Consider the following 23,263-nt stretch of genomic DNA (forward strand, 5'->3'; position numbering starts at 1 on the left):
GTTAAATAACTTGTTCTTTCCTTATGTAAGTGGTCTGGCAGTGACATGGCCTCCTCTGGAGCTCTGTATCTTAGTCTGTTTGGACGCTATAACAAGGTACCATAAACCGGATGGCTACACCGCAGACATTTTGTCTCCGCAGTTCTGGGGGCGAGGGAGTCCAAGAGAAAGGTGCCGGCAGACTGGTGTCTGGTCAGGGTCCACTCCTGGGCTAACAGATGGTGCCTCCCTGCCATGTCCTCATGGGGTGGAAGGGCTGGGTTAGTTCTCTGGTCTTCACGAGGGCACACATCCGTATGTTCAGGGCAGAGCCCTCCTGCCCCAACCACCTCCCAAAGGCCCCACCTCTTAATGTCACCACCCTGGGGGCTAAGATTCGAACACAGGAACACAAGCCTCGAGACCCCAGCCGGCTGTGCGGTGAGTGAGTGGGTCATCACAGGAACACGAGGATCCAGCCTGTGGCTGTGCCAGGCTCCCTGCAGAGGCTTTCCAGAGGCCTTGCGAGCACAGTGTCGGATCTGCCTCTGAGCGACGGCTTGTTTCTTCTGACAGTGCTGACACATTCTGATTTCTCTGGTATGCGATGAAGGTCACACGCTCCCCACCGATGACTGGCATTTCCCCAGAGCTTCCTCCCATGGATCCTATGAGGATCAGCAACCAGAATGGTCCATCTTCTAAGAGCTGCCGGCTACTCACCAGCCCCGCTTCCTCTTCTTCATGGGCACACGGATCAGCGACTTGTTCCAAAGGCTCATGGGGTTAGATGTGGCCCCAGGACCGAGTTCCAACTGCTGGAAGGTGAGTGAAGGTGATGCTGCCACCTGAGGGCCTGGCCTTCACACCCTCCCCGCACGCACCTCCAAGTATTTCCTCATGTGCTGGGATGTCAACGGGCAGGGCAGCATCGGAAGGCTGAAGTGGAGGGTGACACGGCCAGCAGAAGCTCTAAGAATGGTGTGACCCCCACCCCCACGACAATGGACTGCCACTCATGTGACAGCCAAGCATTTACCACACGAAGCCACGGAAACACAGGACGCCATTTGCTACAGCAGCCAGTCAGCCTCACTGATACACTGTTAACAACGCGACACAGTGATCACTGTAGGAGGCAGACGGATTTTGATTTCAGGACGAAAAGCTGCCCCAGGTAACTTCCATCTTTCAGCTGTGTGACTATCACTTGTACACCCTTCCTTCCTGTCCCCTCTAGTTCACATTGTCATGTTAACTGGCTCTTGTGATGGCTTCCTCCCATTTTCTGCTTGTTTTCTTGTGTCTTATTATTTTCCACGTGGGTGACAGCCACTGTAACCACAAGGTTCAAGGAACATCTCAAAGGTCAATTTCCTTATAGAACAGTAATTATTACTGCTTGTCTCTCCATCAATTTCACTGGGTGTTACTCTTTGGAAACCTGGAGGCCAGACGTAGCCAACTAATTAATAATACACCAGTTTTCAAATTCAGCAGTCCAATCATGAATAGACAAGAAGTCGGAAGCAAACACTGTTGTGGGAAGAGTAATTAGGTAGAAATGCATTGTTAGTGGTCGCTGCACCATATTAACCCCCCCAAGGTCACTGCAGAGTGAGAGGAGCGGTGAGTGTGAGACAGACTACAAGGAGAGCAAGGCCAAGGGAAGGAAGAAGACACGAGGCCCAACTGGGAGCAGGCACCAGGGCACAGGTCTTGGCTCTACCCTTGAACGCGGGACGACTTTGGGGATTTCACTACATCCTTATCAGACCTCAGGAGGAATCAAGAGGACAATTACATGGTCTCTGGAGTCTTAACCAGTTATAAAGAAGTTTTGAAACACATAATCTCCCTATAACTACATGTTTTAAAGGACTTATTTTTGAAACACCAGAACCATCTAGAAAAGTGCATCATGACTCCACGTTATAAGAACACAGCCAGAAAACTGGGACGGGATAGGCATACTTCTCAGTGAAACTCAAGAGTCCAGAAGAGAAAGGAGTCTGGGAGAATTCCCTCACTGCAGGGACGAGTCAAGTCCTGCATCTTCCCAAGCTGCCCTGCTGACGGGGGCATCTGAGGGACTACAGAACCACGTGTGTGCTGGGAGCCAGCCTCAGATTCTCATCTGAGTGAGGTTTCGTAATCCCCTGCATCAGTGTTCGGGGGGGGGCCACTGGTGCAGCAGGGATACCCCAACGTATTTTTATTATTCCTTTGCTTGTAAACAATCGGGATGACTTGCAGCTTCGGTATGTGTATATTGATTTACAAATTATATGCATGTGTCACTTGCACTAATCTATTTTGAACGTTAGGAAATATGGGCACAACAGAATCTTTAAATGGGACGGAGGTGAAGTAAGCTATACTTAGATTGATTTCTACAATAGTTTATTATAATGGCATTTTGTTGGTCGTCCTGAGAAAATGTTTGTTAACAATAGCGATGTGAGCAAGTACCCTTTTCTGCTTTTGGAAAATCTTTGCTACATGCTTGGGGAGGTCAGTTTTTGTGAATGACACCCTGGAAAAGCTGCCCCATGTAGAGGCAGGCATAGACCTGAATGGAAGGAAGAGGCTGCTTGATGCCCCTGCTGAAGTATGGCAAACGTTTCACAACCAACCAATGACATCCAGGTTTCCGTTAAATCTGGTTAATAAAAGTTCTATATTCCTTCATGTTAATTAGCTCTTCTTAAAACAGAATGGAAAGGTGTTTCACGTCTTGCTTTTAAAAAATGAATTCTAATCCAACTTTCTCTCTTCATCTGGAAGGTTAATAAGCAAGTTGGAAATTTTGATCCCATATTTGTAGGTGTGCTTTGAGAGTTTTTAATAAGGGGCACTTAAATTATCTTTGGCAAGAGCATAACAAATGAATGAAGCATTTCCAAATCTCCAGTGTGGAAATGTTCTCTCCATAACATGAATTTCTTTGAAAAAACTCTTACTTTCATTATTAAAATATCACCATTACCTTGAAGGAACAAACTAAGCGTTTATATTTTCAAAATATTGTCATCACCACACAGGTGAGCAAATTGGAGCATGTATTTTTTTCAAGAAGAAAGTATACTTGGCAATTCTTTTAAGTTCATTAGCAGGAGATATCTCGTGAGCCCACAAGAGCTGCTCATGCTCCTGACATCTTGCGGGGATTTCAAGTCATGCAGCCCACACGGCCCCGTGCAGCAGCACCCAGACGCGAGGTGGCAGGAGCAGGCGGAGGAGGGGGCCCGCCATCAGTCCCCAGCACCTGGAGGTCCCTTTTTCCTTAGGAGAAGGCAGAGGGGACACAGGCCTGGCTGACACATGGGAACTGGGAAGGAACCAGTGTCAGTCTGCACATCAAATAGTAAAACTATTTAGATTTGTTTGGAGAAAAATGAATACAGACGGAAGTATCACTGCGTTCCTCTTGCACCCCTCCCCTCTGGAGGCTCTCTGCCGGGTCACTGTGCAAGCACGTACCCACTTTGGAGACCAGGAGAGCCCAGGTTTCTGCCCTCAGGTGTCTGGCTTTTGGTCTGTGCAGTGACTTTGTTTTCCGTCTAGTGTCTGTTTCTTCGAGTGCTGTCCAAGGCTCCCCAGTTTCGGAAGAGCACACATACGCAGGTCAGGGTCCTACTGCAGATCTGTTGACAGCAGCATGTCTGTGAGTGCTTTCCCAGGGTGCTTCTCTGGCATCCCACAGTTTCAGATCCGCCACATGAGAACGCAAGCTTAGTGAAGAGCATACCATGTCCCCCAATTCATTATATCACGAGTAGCAGCATGAATGAGGCAATAAACACTTGCTGAACTGAACTGCAATGGACATATAATTTCTCCTCTGGCAGAGACCGAGGGCTTGGTTGGGGCAGTTCGTCTCTGTTCGTGGGTTCATTCATTCACTCATTATCTCAGTATTTGTAGGTACCTGGGAAATATCAGGGAAGAGAACAGACCAAAAGCACTGTCTTCTTATAGGTATATTCTAGGAAGAAGACAGAAAGTAGAAAATAACATAAATCCGTCAGTGATCTACTGCGGGGTGGGGCGGGGAGGTGGGGTGGCTGTGGCGGTCTCCCTGAGAGGCCTGGATCCAAGAGGACATGGAACCAGCCACGTGGGAGTTCCCTGCACCTGCCACAGTCCTGCTCCTACTTTCCATGCATCGACCAAGACTTCTGAGACTCCAGATGCCGTTGGTACATACCCAGTAGGGACTTAGCAGATTCTGGCTAAATGGATGAAAACATCTGAAAGTGACATCACAAAGTTCCTCTTCAAAATCAGGAAAAACAGAACCTTTCCGAATCATACTGAGACACTTGGGAAAATGTCAGCATGAGCATACAAGGACCGCCATCACACCTCACATGCTGGAGCAAAACCTCCCTAGAGAGCCGTGTTGGCCTCTGCCAAGGGAGCTGGGGCCTCAGGGATCACCCGAGGGGTCAGTCGCTACTGGGAGATAGAGAAGACCCTGCAGAAGGAAAAGCAAACTTGTATCCCCCAACATGGCAGTCAAAGTGCATATTTAAATAAAACAACATCAACTGATTAGGGCTATACAGCTTACATACTTCATAAACTTTTTTAGAGAAAAGGTCTCTCTCTGTCACCTGGACTGAAGCACAGTGGTGTGATCACAGTTCACTGTAACTTCAAACTCAAGGGCTCTCCCCTCCTCCGCCTCCCCAAATGCTGGGATTACAGGTATCAGCCACCACACGCAGATAATTTCATGGACTTTTAATAATTACCATTTGCAAACACATGAGAGGGTGACCTAGTCCTTCTTTAGGTCCCCAAGAGGGTCACTGAGTGACTCTGGATAGAGAACCAACGGCCAGGTGCGGTCCGGCCTCTTGTTCCAGCAACCCCCAGGAACTCTGCTTCTGTTTTCTCAAGCTGGAATAACCTTGTCCTAAAAATTCTCTAAAGCCCAGTTGGAATGCCTCTTTCTCTAAGAAGGCTTTCTGATCATCTGAGTCCAAAATGACTGTTCCTTCTGCAGTGCTCTCACCTCCTCTCGCCTGCTGTCATAATTAGAGTTTTGCCTTTTAATCTCCAGGGTTCTGTGTCCTAATCCCACGGACCGACTCTTGCACTCTGCACCCGGAAGGCTGTAAAAACTGGGTCTGTTGACTCAGTTGAATCTTGCAGAAAGAGATTCGAAGGGCCCAGGGATCCCAAGGACCAGCTTCCTCGTTCTGCGGTTTGGGAAAAGAGTGCCTTGCCCAACGAACGCAGCAGGCAGGCCCTGGGCTGGAACTGCTGGAGAGCCAGCCCTGGGCCCATCAGCGCCCTCCACAGGCTAGGTGAGGAAACTGACGGGTCTGGTTCCATGGGATAAATTTCAAATATGGGTTTAATGAAGATTTTTACGTTACTTCTTACACATCTTTGTTTTATAGCACCCATTTACTCAGAGGTAAAGCAAGTTTTTTCAAATGCCAATCTACGCCGAAGTCTGTATTTCTGACTGGATGTAAAAACATACCTGATTAGTCAATAATACCTAAATATCAACTTTAATAAGCATTCAACTGGGTGTGATCTAGTGATAAAAAAGAAGAATGACATGTTAGTCACACAGTTCAGAAACAAAGAAAAGCCAGCTTGTCTTATGTCACTAACAGAATAAACCCCAAAATAAATTATTCTCAAAGTGGCAGTTTTGAGAGAAATGCTCCAGTTTTGGGGGGAAAGATGAAGACAGGAGGAACACAGGCAATCTTTCTATAACATAAAGTCATAAAAAATTGGGTTAGAAAACCTGAACAGAACTTCTGCTGGAATCATCATGAAAAGCCAACTGGTAAGTACAACACATCATCCTTGGTGAGTCAAAATATGCGGCTCAAAGTTCCTGGCTGCTCAGAGAAGAAAGTACTGCAAGGGCAACCCTAGGACGGACATTTCCTCACGTTGTCACCTGGCTGGCAGGAGGTGGGACTCCAGTCACTGTGTTTCCATTTTGATACACAACATTTTACCAAAGTTACAAAAAAGCTGGATGCACACTGGGGCTTTCAGAATTAAATGAGTAAAAAACTTAACTATCTACACAAAATCTAAAATTTGAAACTCAGACTTTTTATAATTTAAAAAGACAAACTTTAACACAACCCCACACAAAAGCCAAAACAGAACTGGGCAAGCACTGTACATTTCTGTAGTGTGTTTCTATGTATAAGAATGACTATAAATTAAATTTCTTATTTCTAGCAATTTTCTTCCATAAACAACAACAGTCACTGCTAAGAGGGCCACTTTCAAACTTACTAGAAATATTCTTTTTCCTGAATATTCTAATCTTTAAAATAAACAGTAGCTGTCACATTCTTACTGCAAAATCTAAAATGGTAATCCATGTACTGTATTTCATTTGTAATAAGTTTTTGTGATAAGGTTAACACTTCAACACACAACACAAATAAAAAGCACCAAAAATGAAAATTACTTTGCTTATGTTTCTGTATTAGGATTTTATTTGCTAAAGGGTAAAAACAGATTTGCAAAATTCACAGTTAACTTAAAACAATAGTTTTAAACCTTTATTCCTAGCCCTTACTGCCTTCAGGAAGGAGAGAACATCTGGTTATTTAAGGAACACAATATGTTCACATTTTCTATGACTTTTGTTTCTAATTGGGTTTTAAAATTTTTTCTTGAATTTGAACAACTAGCTACAACAATGTTTTTTAATCACTTCATATTTTTCAGATTGTCCTTCTTCTAGCCTTCTAACTTCATTTGGTGGATTGTTTTTGGAAATCTGCTCAGTAGTTCTAATATGATAAAGACAAGAAAATGAACATTAGGATTGTGGTCTTCAGAGCTAAGTACGGAAATCGTCTTTAAGGTGTGTGGAGTCGGGAGCACAGAGCATGCTGTACACAGATACCTGACACCCAGTCTCTTCATAAAGCATGCATTTTCAAATGCTTCAACTTGCTCCTGCGCCTCTTACAAAACCAGTTTCATATAACACAGATGAATAATTTGTGTAAGAAATACATTAGCTGGATTCCACTATTTTTAAAACAAATGGAGCTACAGCTCCTTTGTGGAGGGTGGTCTGAAGACCTGGGCTCTGTTGCTGGCCCCCCACTGGAAAGCTGTGACTCTGCATAAACCTCTCAACTTCTTCTACAAAAGGAGAAGGCTTCTCAGTTCTTTGCAGTTCTAAAATTCTAAGAGCTAAAGTGAAGTGAATTAACTAGATTCTCTGCTATGTCTTCTTTATTGCATAATATTTTAAGGTGGTAACAGGTTTTTAAATAATTAGGACACATAGCAAATGAAGGAACCAGATGCTAAGTTCCAGTTGCAGAATTAATTCACTATCTTGATGAAAATGGCAGTTGAAAAATATCCCATTGGCTACGGCTTTTATTGAATGTGAACATGGGTACAGAAACACGCCACGTGAATGAAATGAGGTCCACCAAGATCAGTGTCGGTGTAACATACTGGTGAGAGGCACAGCACCTGAATCCGAATTCAATTCTATCATTTTTTTCTTTATACCAAGCACATGCAGACCACAGAAAGCGAAGTGCTAAAAAAAATGAGCAGGATCCAGCCTCAAAGAGTAACAACTGATATAATAAATATGCAAATAGATAAAATGCAAGTTGCTGTGTGACTCAAAGAGGAGGGCGTGTCCTATCTGAACTTGGAAAGGGCTCCACAGAGGAGGCAGAAAGGATGCCAGGGATCTGAGGAGGAACGAATAGATAAAAGGGTCGTGAAGCCGCGCTAGCTAGCCTGGAAGCTTACAAGCTTTTTGACCTTGGGAAAGCCATGACCTTAACCTCTTCCTACAGAAAAAGAGTGAGAGGAAAGAAAACCCACCCTGTCTACCTCACTGGGTTGCCGTGAGGACCACATTCATCACGTCCAAGTGCTTGGAGAAGTACGAAGGAGTATGTCCGACGATTCCGTTCACAGGCCCATCACTGCAGTCAGCTCAGATGAGAACTCTTCCCACCGTGAGGCCTGCTTCTGACAGAAAACAGACTCTGCGTGCACCACCCACTCTCAGCTACGCAATCTCCACTGGGATGCGGGCACAGCAGCGGGATGAAGTGCTTCTCTGCAGGCTGATGACAATGAACTCGCGAAGGCTGCCCTCCCGCACACTTGACATCACTGAACCTTTCAGCAGCATTTGACGCGACTGTCACACGAAGCTGGGAAATGGCAAAGTGTGCTTTCGTGCCTCAAATCTCATCTTTCTACTAGTTCACTTGATGGAGACTTGTGTGTATTACAATTCTTCTGATCTACTGGAACCAGGGATGATTCAAGCAGTGTTTCATTGCTGCTACTAAAGGAAAACATTTAAGGTACTCTGATATGGGAATTTTTCAGGATACGGGTGGGGTAGTAGCCTCATCTTTCCCTCTCTTTTTCTCCCCCTCAGCAAAAACGGTCTCTCTCGTGACCTTGTAATCGACGTTAACAACACGCAACTCTGCTGCCTTATGGGTTTCTGTAATATAGATCAGTTAGCTGCCTTTTCGCACTGTACCTTTGCAGCACTGGATTGGCCTTGCCAGTTCACTAATGTCGGTTCTTATAGCAAGGGATGCTCTGGTTGAGACAATTTAATTAAACCTCCAAATGTTACAAAAGAGAAGCCCAAGGCTCAACAAGCGTGATTCTCCCAAAATAACACATCAGTCGGCGGCAGAGCCAAGGCCTGACGCAGGGTCCCGACTCCTCACTCAGGCTCCTCATAGAGCACTACCTGCCACAGTCCTATGTTAGCACACATGTCCAGTGACACTAGTCATCACCTGGCATCTGTTCAATGATGCCAGTGGTAACCACCACTTTGCTGGGTTGGCTATCTGAAAGAAAGCCCCTCAAGGTTACACAACTTTCTTTATTTTTCCAATAAACTCTGTACACTTGTCCTCATGGGTCTTTTAAACATGACGCCACCATCATGCCCAATTTCTGTGACTCAGAAAAATCAGGTTAGGGTCCATTATCTTGGTCACGTTTGTACTTGGTAAGACTCTGAATGTAAAGGTGGGAAATTCTGTTTTTTAGATGCTTATGGTATTATGTTTTTCCCTTAAACCTTAAAGAATCTGTATTTTTACTGCTTGTAGATTTGCTTTATTATACTCTTGGATTACGTATACTATTTTATTGAGATAAAAGTACTCTATTAAAATTACACCAACATGAAAGGGCATTTAGATTCCACCAATAAACACTGATGGCCTTAGAATAAAGAATTCTGAAACTACATGAGCGAGTGATTCACAGGAAGATCACCCATGTTTAGCTAGAGAATAACTACCAAGATTGATAGGTTTTGATAACATATTCATTTCTTTTCAATTTAAACAAACAAATCACAGAAGCAGATAGTTCAAATTGCTATTCTAGCAATTTTTTCTACTCTGTATGACCCTAAAAATTCCTAATGCTCACTTGAGAGAATCTGACTTAAGTTTATGGACCAAAGCTCAAAGCTCAGTGACCAGCAACCTCATTCTTTCGTCTTCCTTTGTAGGTACTTCATCATCTTGCTGCGCTTTTGGGGGTGGGGTGGGGTGGGAGGAAATTACAAAAGCATATACTCATACAACTTGCACACACATATGTACATAAGAATATAAAAACAAAACTCTGGGTTTCTCCTCTCAGACCCCTGAGCCTTCCCAAAAAGACAGTATGCTTCCTTATGTGCCACAGGAGTGATTTTTTTAGATGGTTAATGAAATTGCTCTGTGCAACAGTCACGATATAAAAGTTCACATTGCTGCAGAACACAAGGAAGTAAGTTCTTTCAGATCAGTTAAAGAATAAATCGAGGGCAGACTCAAAGGCTGAAGCCAACAACCAAGGCAAGTCAGAAATCCTTTAGAATCTAAACTGACATTAAACTTGGAGACCCAAGTTGATCAGACAGAGCTTTGGCAATGGAAACCACAGACAGACTGACTGACTGACTCAGAGACAGTTCGACAACTGCCAGCATGACTGTTGGGAGGGATGCCAGAGAGCCAAAGGCTGGGATTACCACCCAGTGCCTGGCGTTCTGAGACTCGTGTTTGAAGCTTTCTCTCTTATACTTCATCCAATATTTTTGTTTGGCTCCAAAGCAGCAAGGATTCACAGATTTTTTTAGATCATTAAATGTTCTTATTTTCAAGAAATATAACATTAGTTGTAAAAGAGCACACTTTTTCTCTGAAGTGTAAAGAAAATTTTGGTGAACTGCTTGACGCTCAGAGAAATCAGTGCTGAAGCCTGTTTAAATCTGCATCTTACTCCCACCCCCACAACAAGAAATCCACATCCATGATATGAACCGATCTCGTGTCGCACGGTTTCCTTTCCCACTGCACAGCCCTTTGCCTAGATCTACTCTCTCACTCTTCACGCGGCCTCCAGGAGGCTCTGCTTGGGCAAGTCACTCCCGCAGGGCACACCAGCAACAGCGAAGTCCGGCTCTGAGGAGAGGCAGTTGCTCAGGCATCTGGAGCTGTGAGGAAAGGAGCAGCGCAGAACAGCCTTCCAAGGGACCAGAGAGGGACGCTGCGGCTTCCCACGGCAGTGGTCGCTTAATGTGAGCTTTGGCCTACACTTCTGGCAAAGACTGCCATCAGGCCACTCACCTGGTGTCAGGAATCCCAATTTCACATCAGGACTCCCCAGACTCACGCAGAGGACCGACTTCCCACCCACCGGGGGCCTGCAGCCCTGCAGGCAAGCTCACCTCTGGGTCCCTGAGGAACAGAGCCTTCAGGATCAGCGCGTGCACATCTCCGATGAGCGGGTAATGCATCAGGAGGCCAAGGCAGGTCTGGTGGTTGCTGGAGATCACTGGACGAGAAGGAAAGAATCCAGAGGCAGTGGCAGCTAAGAGACTTTGCATGACTGAGAATGTGAAAACTGACAACTTAGAGTCAAAGAAAGCAAACCAGCAATGCAACTGGAGTGATGAGTCGGGACAAGGGGTTCTTGCCGCGGGCTCTGAGGCCGCTCACCACAAGGTCAGCAGCAATTTAGTCTATCAAAATGCGTCCTCAGGGTGCTGAGGGAAGAAGTTCAGGTTCAGATAAGTACCTGACAATGTTCATATAGTATATATTTGCAATATAAATAAATACAAATACATCCTCGGAAGCATGCATTTTTATTGCCACGTATTAGGTTATGTTTAGATATCTCCAGTTTTACTGTGAGGACTAAATCTGATCTTTTTTCCTCTTGTCCAAACCCCCAACTAAGAGGTTTTGGGACTCAGCCTGGTAAGGACTCACCAGACTTCATTACCTGACTACCCTGTACACTAAAGTCTGTTTTCCAACCAGACTCTGGCACAGCATCACGTAACAAGTAAAGAAGGAGATCAAAGTGCTTTATGACGTGGCAAAGCTGTCTCTTGGGAACTCCCAGACTCTGGGAACCTTGTAAGACACTTGCCTATCCTCTCTGCAGTCTGTTACATACAGGACTTCATCTACGTTTTCCCACCCCTTTGTCACAACAAAACATCTCTAGTGACTTCCAACATTCCTTAGATAGGACCAACAAATTACCAGTCAAGAAATCTCTGAATCCACCTATGGCCTGTAAGTTCTCACATGGGAAATTGCCCCTCCTTCCTGGGCCAAACCAGTGAAAATATCACATGTGCTGATTTATGGTTTCCCATAACTTCTGCCTTCCTAAGATGTGTATGACCGAGCCACCACCCAACTCTGGTGGACACACGTTCTCAGGATCTCCTGAGGATGGGTATTCCGGGGCCTAGGCCCTCAAGTTTGGTTCAGAAGAAGCCATCTTAAAACATTTCACAGTTTGGCATCTTTTTGTCAACAACTGTTTAGAAACTAGTAAACAAAACAAAACAAAACAAAAAACTTAAGAATGGATAAGAACCAGTTCAAAATTTTCATAATATTTACCTTGATGATTGCACCATAACTTGCATGTTATACTTATTCTTTTGTTTATATAAACATTGTATAATTCAAAACTAAAGAAAATATTTATTCTAATTATCTGTTTTTCTAAAAGTAACAAGAAATTCAGGAAAAGCATATCTATGCAGCATTTCTTAGAGGAAAAATGTCAAAATCTTCATAAATAAATCTAACTGTGTTTTGTAGCCTGTCATTTAATTTTTTCAAACCAACCTAATTATAGGAGCAATTATTAAACACATATTTTCAGGCAGGTCTATGTAAACTGCTTTATTTCTTGGCAATCTACCTGCCACTGCTGTCACAGTCATGTCCATTAATGACGCTGCTTTGTGAGCCACATTGACGGCCTCCACAGTACTGACTGTGCAGAAATTTAACAACTTCCTGTGTTTGCAACTGAATCCTTTTCATTAATCAGTGCTTGACAAAAGTTCGACAGGAAAACAACTGTGGTTCAATGGAAGCAACACAAATCACAAAATAAACAATTATTTGTAATTAGAAGTACCCTGATTCTTATGCTTTTTTTCCTGCTATTGGAGACATAATTTTGTGCTATAATCCCCCTCCCCCAGCCACGAGCACTATGGGGAAGGAGACAGGACTGGGTGAGCTGTGGAGGGAACCGATTTATCATCTTCATTTCTGTTGTGGCTCTGCCAGCCAGTAATTTCATACATCTGCTTTCATTTGTAAAGCACTCACTTCTCCTCCTCCTTTTATATGGGTTCAGACTCTTCTTATTTATTTTTTCATATTTACCTTCAGTTACCTGTTGTCCTTTTTTCTCTAGAAATTCAAAAAGTTAGGTTACTGAGAATAGTACAAAGTTTTAATGTAGTTTTTTTTGAGACCTAACAAGAAAACTCAGATAATGAATTCATCTTACAACTCAAAAGTTATTCTATACCAGTAACTGACCAAGGAAGAAGTCATGTATTTTATAAGAGAGGCAGGAGAATTTTGTGGAAAGGCCTCTGGGGTCACAACTCAAAGATGTGGTTTCAACTCTGGGCCCACCTTTGAACCTTTCATAAAGTCGCCTGATGATTAAGCAACGGAATCTACGTGACCAATTTACAGCAGGTGTTCAAAACCTCATCAGGTAACCTCTGTGAGCTTAAGTTTAGTCATCTGGAAAAACTTTACAATTAAAAAAATCCCTTGCCCAACTCATTCAATCCAATCAGTACCTGCTGGGTCCCTGATTCACAACAGGCCCAAGGTTAGGAAAGGACGGAGGGAGGGACAGAACCAGGTCCTTGCTGGAAGAAAGCACAGTGCAGAGGGCACACATGCAGCACCAGGTCACTGTTGCGACCACTACCACCACCAGGCAACAATGGATCCGTGGAAGCTTTCTGTGGCTGGGCCACATGCTGAAACCTTTGCCTACATTGTCTTATTTAATTTCTATGACAATCTTATGAAGGTACAATTAGTATCCCTGTTTTACAGAAACAAAAATTGGTACTTGGAGAGTTAAGTCTCTTGCCCAAGTCACACAGTGTTTCGCTAGTGGAGTAGGATTAGAAATTCAAAAGTCTAGCTAGCTGCAGGTCTGTGCTCCAATACAAGGTTTTGTTTCAAAATGCCATTGTTTCTAAAATCTAGTGACATAATGGATGTAAATACCATCGCACACAGTAAAGCCAGTCAGCATCACTGCTCTGGTGAAGTAGTCTTAAGTAGCCTGGAAGGGTCAGCATAACCCAGTCTTTACAACAGCTGGTTTAGATACGGATATAAAGATGGATAGGAATAAGAGCGTGCACAGAACTTTTGAGGCCATCAGCAGTCATAAAATATATAAGGGAAGCCAAATAGTGTATTAATATTCTGCGCATGGAATGAAAGGAAGCTAACATTCTTTCTTCCATCCGTCTATCATTTCCCCATCCATTCATCTATCCATCCATCCAATCACTGCATGCAATGAACATTTCCTGAGCCCCTACTAAATGCCAAATATATACAGACTATGCTAGGCACTGCACTAGGTACATAATGGTGAACAGTATGAGTTCTGTGTCTTCAGGTAATGTTATCTCTAATTTACTAATGAAAATCTGCAGTTGTAGAATACGTTTAATTCGGGACTACAAACACTAAGTATTAAATCCCCTTCTGAATAACTATTAGAGTAGGCAGAAGAGAATTATACAAGCTGGTTTAAAAACAGACTAGCAGGGATCTGACAGTAAACTTTTGTTAAACATGAGAAATGAATCTGTAATAATATTCCTTCTTCAATGTTCATTCTAACAGACAGGGCAGTGACGGGGGAAAAGAATGAAAGATGGAAAAATCATGCATTTGGTACCTACCTACATGAAGTATGTTTATGCTTTAAAGGCAAAAGACTGAAGCCACATCTGAAGAGCCGACTCAGGGGAGGTAAAAGCAAAGGTAAGGGGTACCTCGGAAAGCATAGCGGATTTGGACTAGAAAGCCCAACTGGATCACTGACCTTGTCACTCTTGTGTGAAGCCAAGCAAGTGGCTTTGCGTCACCGGACGTTCATTCCTACCATTGATAAAACAGAAACGATGACACCCATGTACTCACAGGGTTCCTGCAGGGGTGGCACGGATGCAAGGAGGGAGGTCCCTGTCACGCTCTATGGCCTGTGAGTTCACCCTGGGTGAACAGTACCGCCTCTACAGGAAGCAGAGCTGACTGCCTGCCTAACCTTTAAACAACCCACAACTGTCTGGAGTGGGCAGAGGGAGTTGGTTTAAACAGTTTCCCCAGTAGGAAGAAACAAAAACACAGTGATATCAGTAACGATAAGCAGAAAACATAATTGCTTTGAGATGTTTAACAAAATGTGTAACTCCAAGCTAACCATATCTACAGTTGTAACAGTTGTGATACATACAACATATTTCTGCAAATTACTTGACTTCATATTGAGATATACTTTCTCAAAGTAGTAAAGTAGACGAAAACCAACTACCTCAAAACAGGAAACTCAATACAAATTTCCTTTAATTTTCCGCAGTTTAAAAAAAAACAGCTATCCCCTATCAAGCACCTATAATAGGCCTGGCAATTCACTGTACATTTTACAAACATCCCGAGTCTTCCTACCTCCTCCTACGGAAAGCACTGTCATCAACTCCCTCTTAGAGATTGGGGTCTCAGGGTTCCAGAAGGGCAGAGGCCGGGCAGAACCCGATCCGTGTACTCGAGGGGCCTCCTCTCCACCACGGTGTCTCAGGCATTCCCGCAGCCCCAGCCATGCGGCCTAACGGGCATGTGCGCACACCCGCAAGGCAGACATGCTTGCCAATGTCTCCTGAACACCGACCGTGTGCAAAGAACCTCGAAGACACTCTAAGACGAGTCCTTGGTGTCCAAGGCCAGGGGCAGCATGTTAGAGGTAGGCATAAAATATTCTATTTGCCTATAAAATGGTATATAAAAATGATCACTTACAAAATAAGAACAACGAGCTAACAAGAAAGGAAACCTAAGGCTTTCTCATATCTTACTTCACTAAAAATGAAGCCAGTGTGGGTGGAAGTGCCTCGTCGGGCACAGGGTATGCAGCAGATGTTCAATTCATGCAGCGAGCTCTGAAAAAAATTTGCTGAGGGTCTACTACACACGGCAGACATTACATGATTACCACCTGCAGTCTCTTCAACTAAAGACCTTAACTATTTTGGCTTTCCCAGTATAAAACGGCAACATACAAAAAGGGATTGCAAAGGGACCAGAACACAATGCAGAAAAAATGGACAGTAAGACATAAATACAGACAAGAGAACTTGTATTTCGTTCCATCTTGGAAAAAGCCAAGTAAAAAGCATGGTCTCACCTGCAACAAACAGTGGTTTGGGTTGTGTGTAAGACCCTGCTGAAATTCCGTCCTAGGTTTTCCTCCTAGGTGCCTTTGTGACAACTGCCTCTCTGAGCACCAGGAACCACTACAACCACCATCTTGAGACCCAAGACCAACACATACTCTTCTGTAAGCATTTAGGATAGTCTTTGGCAACTCCTTATTTCTCTGGTAGATTTTGTTCAGAATAATATGGACTTTTAACTTTATTTTTAAGAAAGAGGACAATCTCAAATTCAGAGTGGCTTACTCTTTTGGCTGGAAGAAGATTTTTAAAATTGCTATTGTTACTGCTGAATACACTTTAAACAGAACCTATTTTAATAAGAGATCAAACAACATAAGAGGTCTTTTACTCAAAAATTTACATTTTTAAATGTACATACAGTGTTGCCCACAGTACACAAGTTGCAAGTGTCTAACTGCAGATATGCCAGTGGCTAGACTGTGGGCACAGGGGGAGGAACACTGGCCAGGAAAAGCCAGCATCATCCATGCTGGCTCCAGGACTCCGAGGGCCTAGCGGTGGAATCTGAAGCTGGTCATCTCAGCAACAGGCTTCAATCTCCTCCACCTCGTTACCCACTGAAGGAATGAACGAGGCAAGGGAGTGTAACAACAGAGTCCTGTTAACACTAGTGTAATGCTGTAGGGAAATACTCAGAATCGGAGCCCAAGTTCCTTTCAACACCTGTAAAATGTCATGAAAGTGAAGCTTGGAAAGAATGCGGTGGGTACTGAGATTTAGAAAAGAGATGGCCTGATTCGTAGATCTGCCTCTCTTAATTTTTAATACAAATACAAGAAAACCATAGATCAGGAACTAGTTAGATCTGAATACAGCATACACAGGTACATTTTACTTCACTGTGCCCTGTGATCTGTAATGCCTTAATCTGAAATATAGACTGACAGTAAAGACGGTTGAAGGCCAGAAGGTACTTCAGAGGTGTTCACAAGATCCTTTTTCTTCTGTTAGACTGTGTTTCACAAATCTTTATTACAAACCTATTTGTTTCCAATACTTTAGAGTTAAGCCCTAAGGACATGAAAAGAATAAGACAATCTCAACTTTGTCTTCAGATTCCAGTGGAAGGGCAACACAACATTAACCCAACATAGGTGGGCTGATCATAACGGCACACACTAAGGGCTAAGACATCTCCTGGACTGGGGACTTGGAGGTCGGTGAGGTGTCAGTCAACACTATGTGGAAGCAAAAGGAGACAAGACACTGAGGGGCTGACGGCGGGGGCCCAAGGAGGTTGAAGGTGTGGAGGGATGAAAACAGGTAGAGGGCCTGTGTGCAGGGGAGCCACCCAGGCGTTCTCAGGTAAGAGCATGGACAAACTTGGCATATCCAGACAATGGAATACGATTCAGCACTAAAATGAATTTGCTACTCAAACCAAGAAAAGACATGGAAGAAACGTAAATGCTTATTACTAAGCAAAAAAAAAAAATTCTGAAAAGGCTGCATACTATATGATTCCAACTTTATGACATTCTGGTAAAAGGCAAAACCATGGGGAGAGTGAAAAGACCAAGAGTTCCCAGGGATGGGGGGAGAAGAAGATGGACAGACAGAGCACAGAGGATTTTAGGACAGTGAAATTAGAGTTGCCCCCTTATCCACAGGGGATACATTCTCAGATGCCTAGTGGATGCCTGAGACCTCAGATAGTCCTGAACTCTGTATATACCATGTTTTGTCCTATACATACATACCTGTGACAAAGTTTAACTTATAAATTAGGCATAGTAGGAGATCATCAGCAATATCTAATAATAAAATAGAAGAACTGTAACAGTTGCCAGCATCACTACTCTTGAGCTTTAGGGCCATTATTAAGTAAAACAAGGGTGACCTGACACAAGCCCTGTGATACCGTGGCAGCTGATCTGGCCACCATGATGGCTATTACGTGACCAGTGGGCAGGTAGTTCACACAGCATGGGTACACGGGATAAATGGAAAATGCACGTCCAGGTGGGCAGAGTGGAATGGCGAGAGGTTGCATCATGCTACTCGAATGAGCTCAATCTCTAACTTGTGAGTTGTTTATTCCTGGAATTTTCTATTTAATATTTTTGAATCTTGGTTGACCTTGGGTATGAAACTGTGGAAAACAGTTGGGCTCGGTGGCTCAGCCTGTAATCCCGTGCTTTGGGAGGCTGAGGTGAGTGGATTGCCTGAGCCCACGGGCTCAAGACCCGCCTGGGCAACTTGGCGAGACCTCATCTTTACAATAAATCAAAAAATCAGCTGGGCATGGTAGCGCGCACCTGTAGTTCCGGCTACTCGGAAGGCTGAGGCGGAAGGATCGCCGGACCCAGCAGGTCGAGGCTGCGGTGGCCGGGCGCGGCCACTGCACTCCAGTCTGGGTGACAGAGTGAGACTCCAACTCAAAAAAAAAAAGAGAAACTGTGGAAAGCAAAACTGCAGATGATGGTGGGGGGGGCTGCTGTTATGTAGGGCGCTGAAATGGTGGAAACATGTCCTCACACATTCATCCAAACCCACAGAGTACAGGACACCAAGAGTGGGCCCTAACGTTCCCAGGGACTCTGGGGACAGTGCGGCGTCGACGCTGCTCATCAGCTGTAACACACGCACCACTCTGACGTGGGATGCTGACAGTGGGGCTGGGAGCATGTGGTAACCCTACTTTCTGCCCAGTTTCGCTGCAAACCTCGAACCTTTCTAACAAGGACATTCTATTTTTTAAGAATGTAAACATAAAAGAAAACCCCAAACAACAGACAATGTGCTACTGCAGAATATCAGCCTTTGTTAGTGAAATTTTAAAAGACTGAGATTGTTAAGCTCAAATATACGTTCACATACATGGTACTTGTGATAGGGAACATTAATAGCTGTATTCGATATAACCATAAAAACAACTGACACTGCCTCATGTCTCTGAGAGAACTGGCAGTCAGGAAATGCTTGAACACTTCTTCAAAAAGAAGACCACTCATTTGTGCTTTGATAAAACTTTGTGATGTATTCTGATGTGGTCTAAAATGTTTAGTCACTGAGGTTAAGCAAAGCTTTTCTGGAAAAGACAAATAAATTCAATTTGCAGTTGTACTAAACTGCATTTTGACATGCATGTAATGTGGAATATAAATATGGAGATTTCTGAAAGAAATAAAAGTAGATCTACCATTCAATGTAGCAATCCTACTGCTTGGTATCTACCCAAAGGAACAGAGGTCATTGTACAAAAAAGACACCTGCACTCCTATGTTTATCACAGCACAGTTCACAATTACAAAGATATGGAATCAACCTAAATGCTCATCAACTGATCAGGGGATAATGAAAATGTGGCATGCATGCATGTACGTGTACACACACACACACACACACACACACACACACACACACACAATGAAATTCGTCTTTTGCAGCAACTTGGATGAAATTGAAGACCAGTGAACTAACTCAGGAACAGAAAACCAAACACTACACGTTCTCATTTGTAAGTGGGAGCTAAACTGAGGATCACTAAAGGTATAGAAGATGGTATAATGGACAATAGAGACTCAGAAAGGAGGGGGGAAATGGGAGAGGGATGCAATATCACCTATCGGGTACAGATGGGGGTGGTGGGGACACTTGAAGCCCAGACTTCTTCACCACTATACAACACATTCACATAATCAAAAACTATTGGCCCCCCTAAAGCTACTGAACGAAAGAAAGAAAAAAAGAAAGTAGAGAAACAGAAATTCTAGGTGGGACAGATGGAAACACTGTCAGACAGACAGAGAGGCTGAAGAGTTAGCAGAGCTGTAAAGTGAAACACAAGTAGCAGTGTTTTAATTCACAGCGACTGGAACAGCCCCCAAAGCAGGCCAGGAAGTGGCTGAGGAGACATACCTGCAGAAGACAGGATGATCCCAGCCTGGTAATCCCAGGCTTATGCCGGCTGGAAAGCAAGACAGCAAAGTGGGTAGAAACGTAGCAAGAAAAGCTTTTTCCACAGTGTTTGAAGAGAAAGAAAATTTTAGAAGATCATAAACATTTGAGAGAAACTTTCTGGTAAGAAAATTTACAGCTAATACATTTGATGGTAGTGTTTTAGCTATTAATGCAATTTATAAGATGAATAAAAGGCATGTTACTCTATAAATCAGACAAAATGTTTTTCTTTGATACTAGTCAAAACTAAAAAAATTTAATCAATAAAGAGTAGATGTGAAAAATTTGAGACACTTAATTTTAAAAGTAGGCAGTGATTCCCAGTATTTTCTGGGGTTGCTCCGAGAGGAGACCAGCACGGGTCCTCTCAGCAACCAGCACACAGATCCTCCCCCAGGTCTCCGGAGCCCCAGGTGCTACCTGAGGCCGTATTCACTGAGCACAGGAAGCGCTTCAGGTGCTTTCAGATTGTGACATGGTCCTGGTTCCAAGGAAGTTGGGAGCCTGGTTGGCGAGACAGGCCCAACACCCACAATAACCCAGGAGAAGGTTAGATTAGACCATAGTCAGGTGCCACAGTGAGTGGTATTAATGCCAATCTCACAGCACTGCAGAAGTGGAAGCTCACTGAGGGCCACAGGGTTTAGACACAGCTGCCTCACCCTCGGCCTGAAAGAAAGAGATTTACACGAGGCGGGGGAAAGAAGCTAGGAGCACATGTATGACTCACAGCACGAAATAAGACCTAAGGAACCATGTGACGAGAGTGAGGCTGTGCATAAGCGATACAGGAGGACCGGTTTGTGGTTATTGCCACATTATTTCCTTTTGTCTCAACCTTCGTTTTGCATATAATCTTTTTAATATTTTATTTTAAAGATGTGGGGTTAGGTATAAAAGTGGACTTTGTACAGGTAAAATCTGGGCCTCTCTTTGATCCCCACTTTGCCTGGTTTAAGATCAGGTGCTCTTTTGATGTTGTGTCCTCACCCCCAACCCAGCAGTAATCCCACTACTGCCAATCCCTGTCTTATAGTATTATGTTAAGTGTTCCGGGTGCACTTATGAGAGAGAACATATGGTACCCTCTTCTTTGTTTCTGTGATAGATCACTGAGTAGGATACACTCTAAATCCATCCGAGTTCCTATGAAGTCCATATGTTTGTCCTTTTTTACAGCTGCATAATATTCCATCGTGTATATGTTCCACATTTTTTTAATCCAGTCCAGTTTTGATGGTTGGTTGGTTCCATGTTTTTGCTGTTGTGAATAGTGCTGCTGTGAATAGTGCTGCAATAAACATGCATCTGTAGGTATCTTTTTTGTAAAATGATTTGAGTTCCTCTGGGTATATTCCCAGTAGGGAGACTGCTGAGTCATATGAAAGGTCAACATCTAGTTCCTTTCAAAATCGTCACACTGTTTTTCATAGACATTGAACTAGTTTGCATTCCCACCAGCAGTGTAGAAGCGTCCCTTTTCTCCTCATCCTCACCAGCATCTGTTGTTGTTTGTTTTATGAATGATGGCCATTCTTACTAGGGTTAGGTGGTATCTTAATGTGGTTTTGATTTGCAATTCTCTGATGATGAGTGAGGCTGAGCACTTTTTCATGTTTCTGTTGGCTGCCCATATATCTTCTTTTGGGACATGTCTATTCATGTCTGCCCACTTTTTAATACAGCTGCTTGTTTTTATTCTTTCACTATGTTTGAGTTCCTTATAGATCCTGGATGTTAGGCCTTTTTCTTTTTCTTTTCTTTTCTTTTCTTTTTTTTTTTTTTTGAGTGGGAGTCTCACTCCGTCGCCCAGACTGGAGTGCAGTGGCCGCTCCTGGCCACCACAGCCTCGACCTGCTGGGCTCCAGTGATCCTTCCGCCTCAGCCTTCCAAGTAGCTGGAAATACAGGCGTGCGCTACCATGCCTGGCTAATTTTTGACTTATTATAGAGATGAGGTCTCGCCAAGTTGCCCAGGCAGGTCTCGAACCCGCGGGCTCAGGCAATCCACTCACCTCAGCCTCCCAGAGTGCGGGATAACAGGCTGAGCCACCAAGCCCGGCTGGGCCTTTTTCAGATATACAGTTGGCAAGTATTTTTCCCCATTCTGCTGGCTGTCTCCCCACTCTCTTGATGGTTTCTTTTGTTTTGCAGAAGCTTTTCAGTTTAATGAGGTCCCACTTGTCTATCTTATCTCTTATGGCATGGGCTTTTGGGGTTTGGATCAGGAATTGGTTACCTACTCCGATTTCAATAATGGTGTCTCCTGCATTTTCTAAGATTCTTATAGTTTGAGGTTTTATGTTTAGGTCTTTGATCCATTTAGAGTTTACTTTTGTGTATGGTGATAGGTAGAGATCCTATTTCAATCTTCTGCATGTGGTCAGCCAGTTTCTTTTTGCATATAATTTTAATCCATAAAACTTAGGGAAGTACCAACAAGTGGGTGGCTTAAGGCAGAAATGTGTCATCTCACGGCTCTGGAGGCTAGAAGCCCAACATCCAGGGGTTGGCAGGACAGCCGTCCTCTGAAGCTTGCAGGTGTCCTTCCTGGAGTCTTCCAGCTTCTGATACTGGCAGAGTTTGCTCCTGGAGGACTCTGGGAAGGAATCTGCTCCGTACCTCTCTCCTGGTTCCTGGTGACGGCGGGGGATCCTCATCCTTCCCTGCCTTGCAGACGTGTCACTCCAATCTCTGCGTGTTTTCACGTGGCTTTCTCCTCCCTGTGTGTCTTCACATTGTCTTTCTTCTGTGCATGTCTGTGCCCACGCTCCCTTCTTCTGAGGCCACCAGTCACACTAAATTAATGTGACCTCATCTTCACTAATTACATTTGCAACACTTGATTCCCAAATTAGGTCACATTCTGAGGCACTATAAGTTAGGACTCCAATGTATCTTTTTGGAGGTTACAACTTCAAAGGATGCAGACCTCATTACTGTGCCTTGAAAATCAAATCAGAATTTTGGGTTAGATGCAGTGAAAGCCATTTTTTAGGTTGTGTATGCCTCTGAGAAAATGGTGACAACTACAGACACTTGACCAAAAGAAATGCACACCTACCAATGTTTTGCACAGTATCAGGATGGTCAGAGCCTCTAAAGCCCATGCGGTGAATCCCCAGGAGACAGGGACCCCAGCAGGGAATGCCATCCCTGAGCAAGGTTCTCTCAGTTCCCCTCAGGTGAAACGCTCTCTGAGCTACAAACACAGCTCCGAAAGAACACAGGCTCTCGTGCCCAGAGCCTTGGGTAGTGGTGCCCAGTGAACACCTTCACGTGAATGAGGCTGGAACTACCGAGCATAACTGAACATTGTGCTTGGCGTGCCCCAGCAGGGCATCGTGGGTGAGAATCCACAGGCATGGGACAAAAGCTGAACACCAGTGACCTGGTAGGATGCCAAGGCTGCAAACGGTTCATCTTTCAGCCGGCTCTCCAATAGGGCTGTAGCTCAGCTGACGTACCCCGCCCTCCACACATGCACCATGTACAGTCCTGTCCTCGGTCCCCTCTTCCTGCTGTGCTCCTCCAGTTCAGC

The 23,263-nt window shown here is 44.1% G+C and overlaps 1 protein-coding gene across 2 annotated transcripts in view; it reads right to left on the bottom strand.

Moving 5' to 3' along the window:
* TBC1D5 (TBC1 domain family member 5) overlaps nucleotides 1-23,263 on the bottom strand; it is a 317,366-nt gene that overhangs the window by 92,862 nt on the left and 201,241 nt on the right. For both annotated transcript variants that reach the window (XM_021707719.1, XM_008048448.1), the window contains exon 13: nucleotides 10,727-10,833. In XM_021707719.1, coding sequence (XP_021563394.1) covers nucleotides 10,727-10,833 — 107 coding nt within the window. The remainder of the gene's footprint in view (nucleotides 1-10,726; nucleotides 10,834-23,263) is intronic.

The sequence above is a fragment of the Carlito syrichta genome, unplaced genomic scaffold, assembly GCF_000164805.1.
Source record: "Carlito syrichta isolate Samal-C Ts95f unplaced genomic scaffold, Tarsius_syrichta-2.0.1 Scaffold123517, whole genome shotgun sequence".
Classification (NCBI taxonomy): Eukaryota; Metazoa; Chordata; class Mammalia; order Primates; family Tarsiidae; genus Carlito; species Carlito syrichta.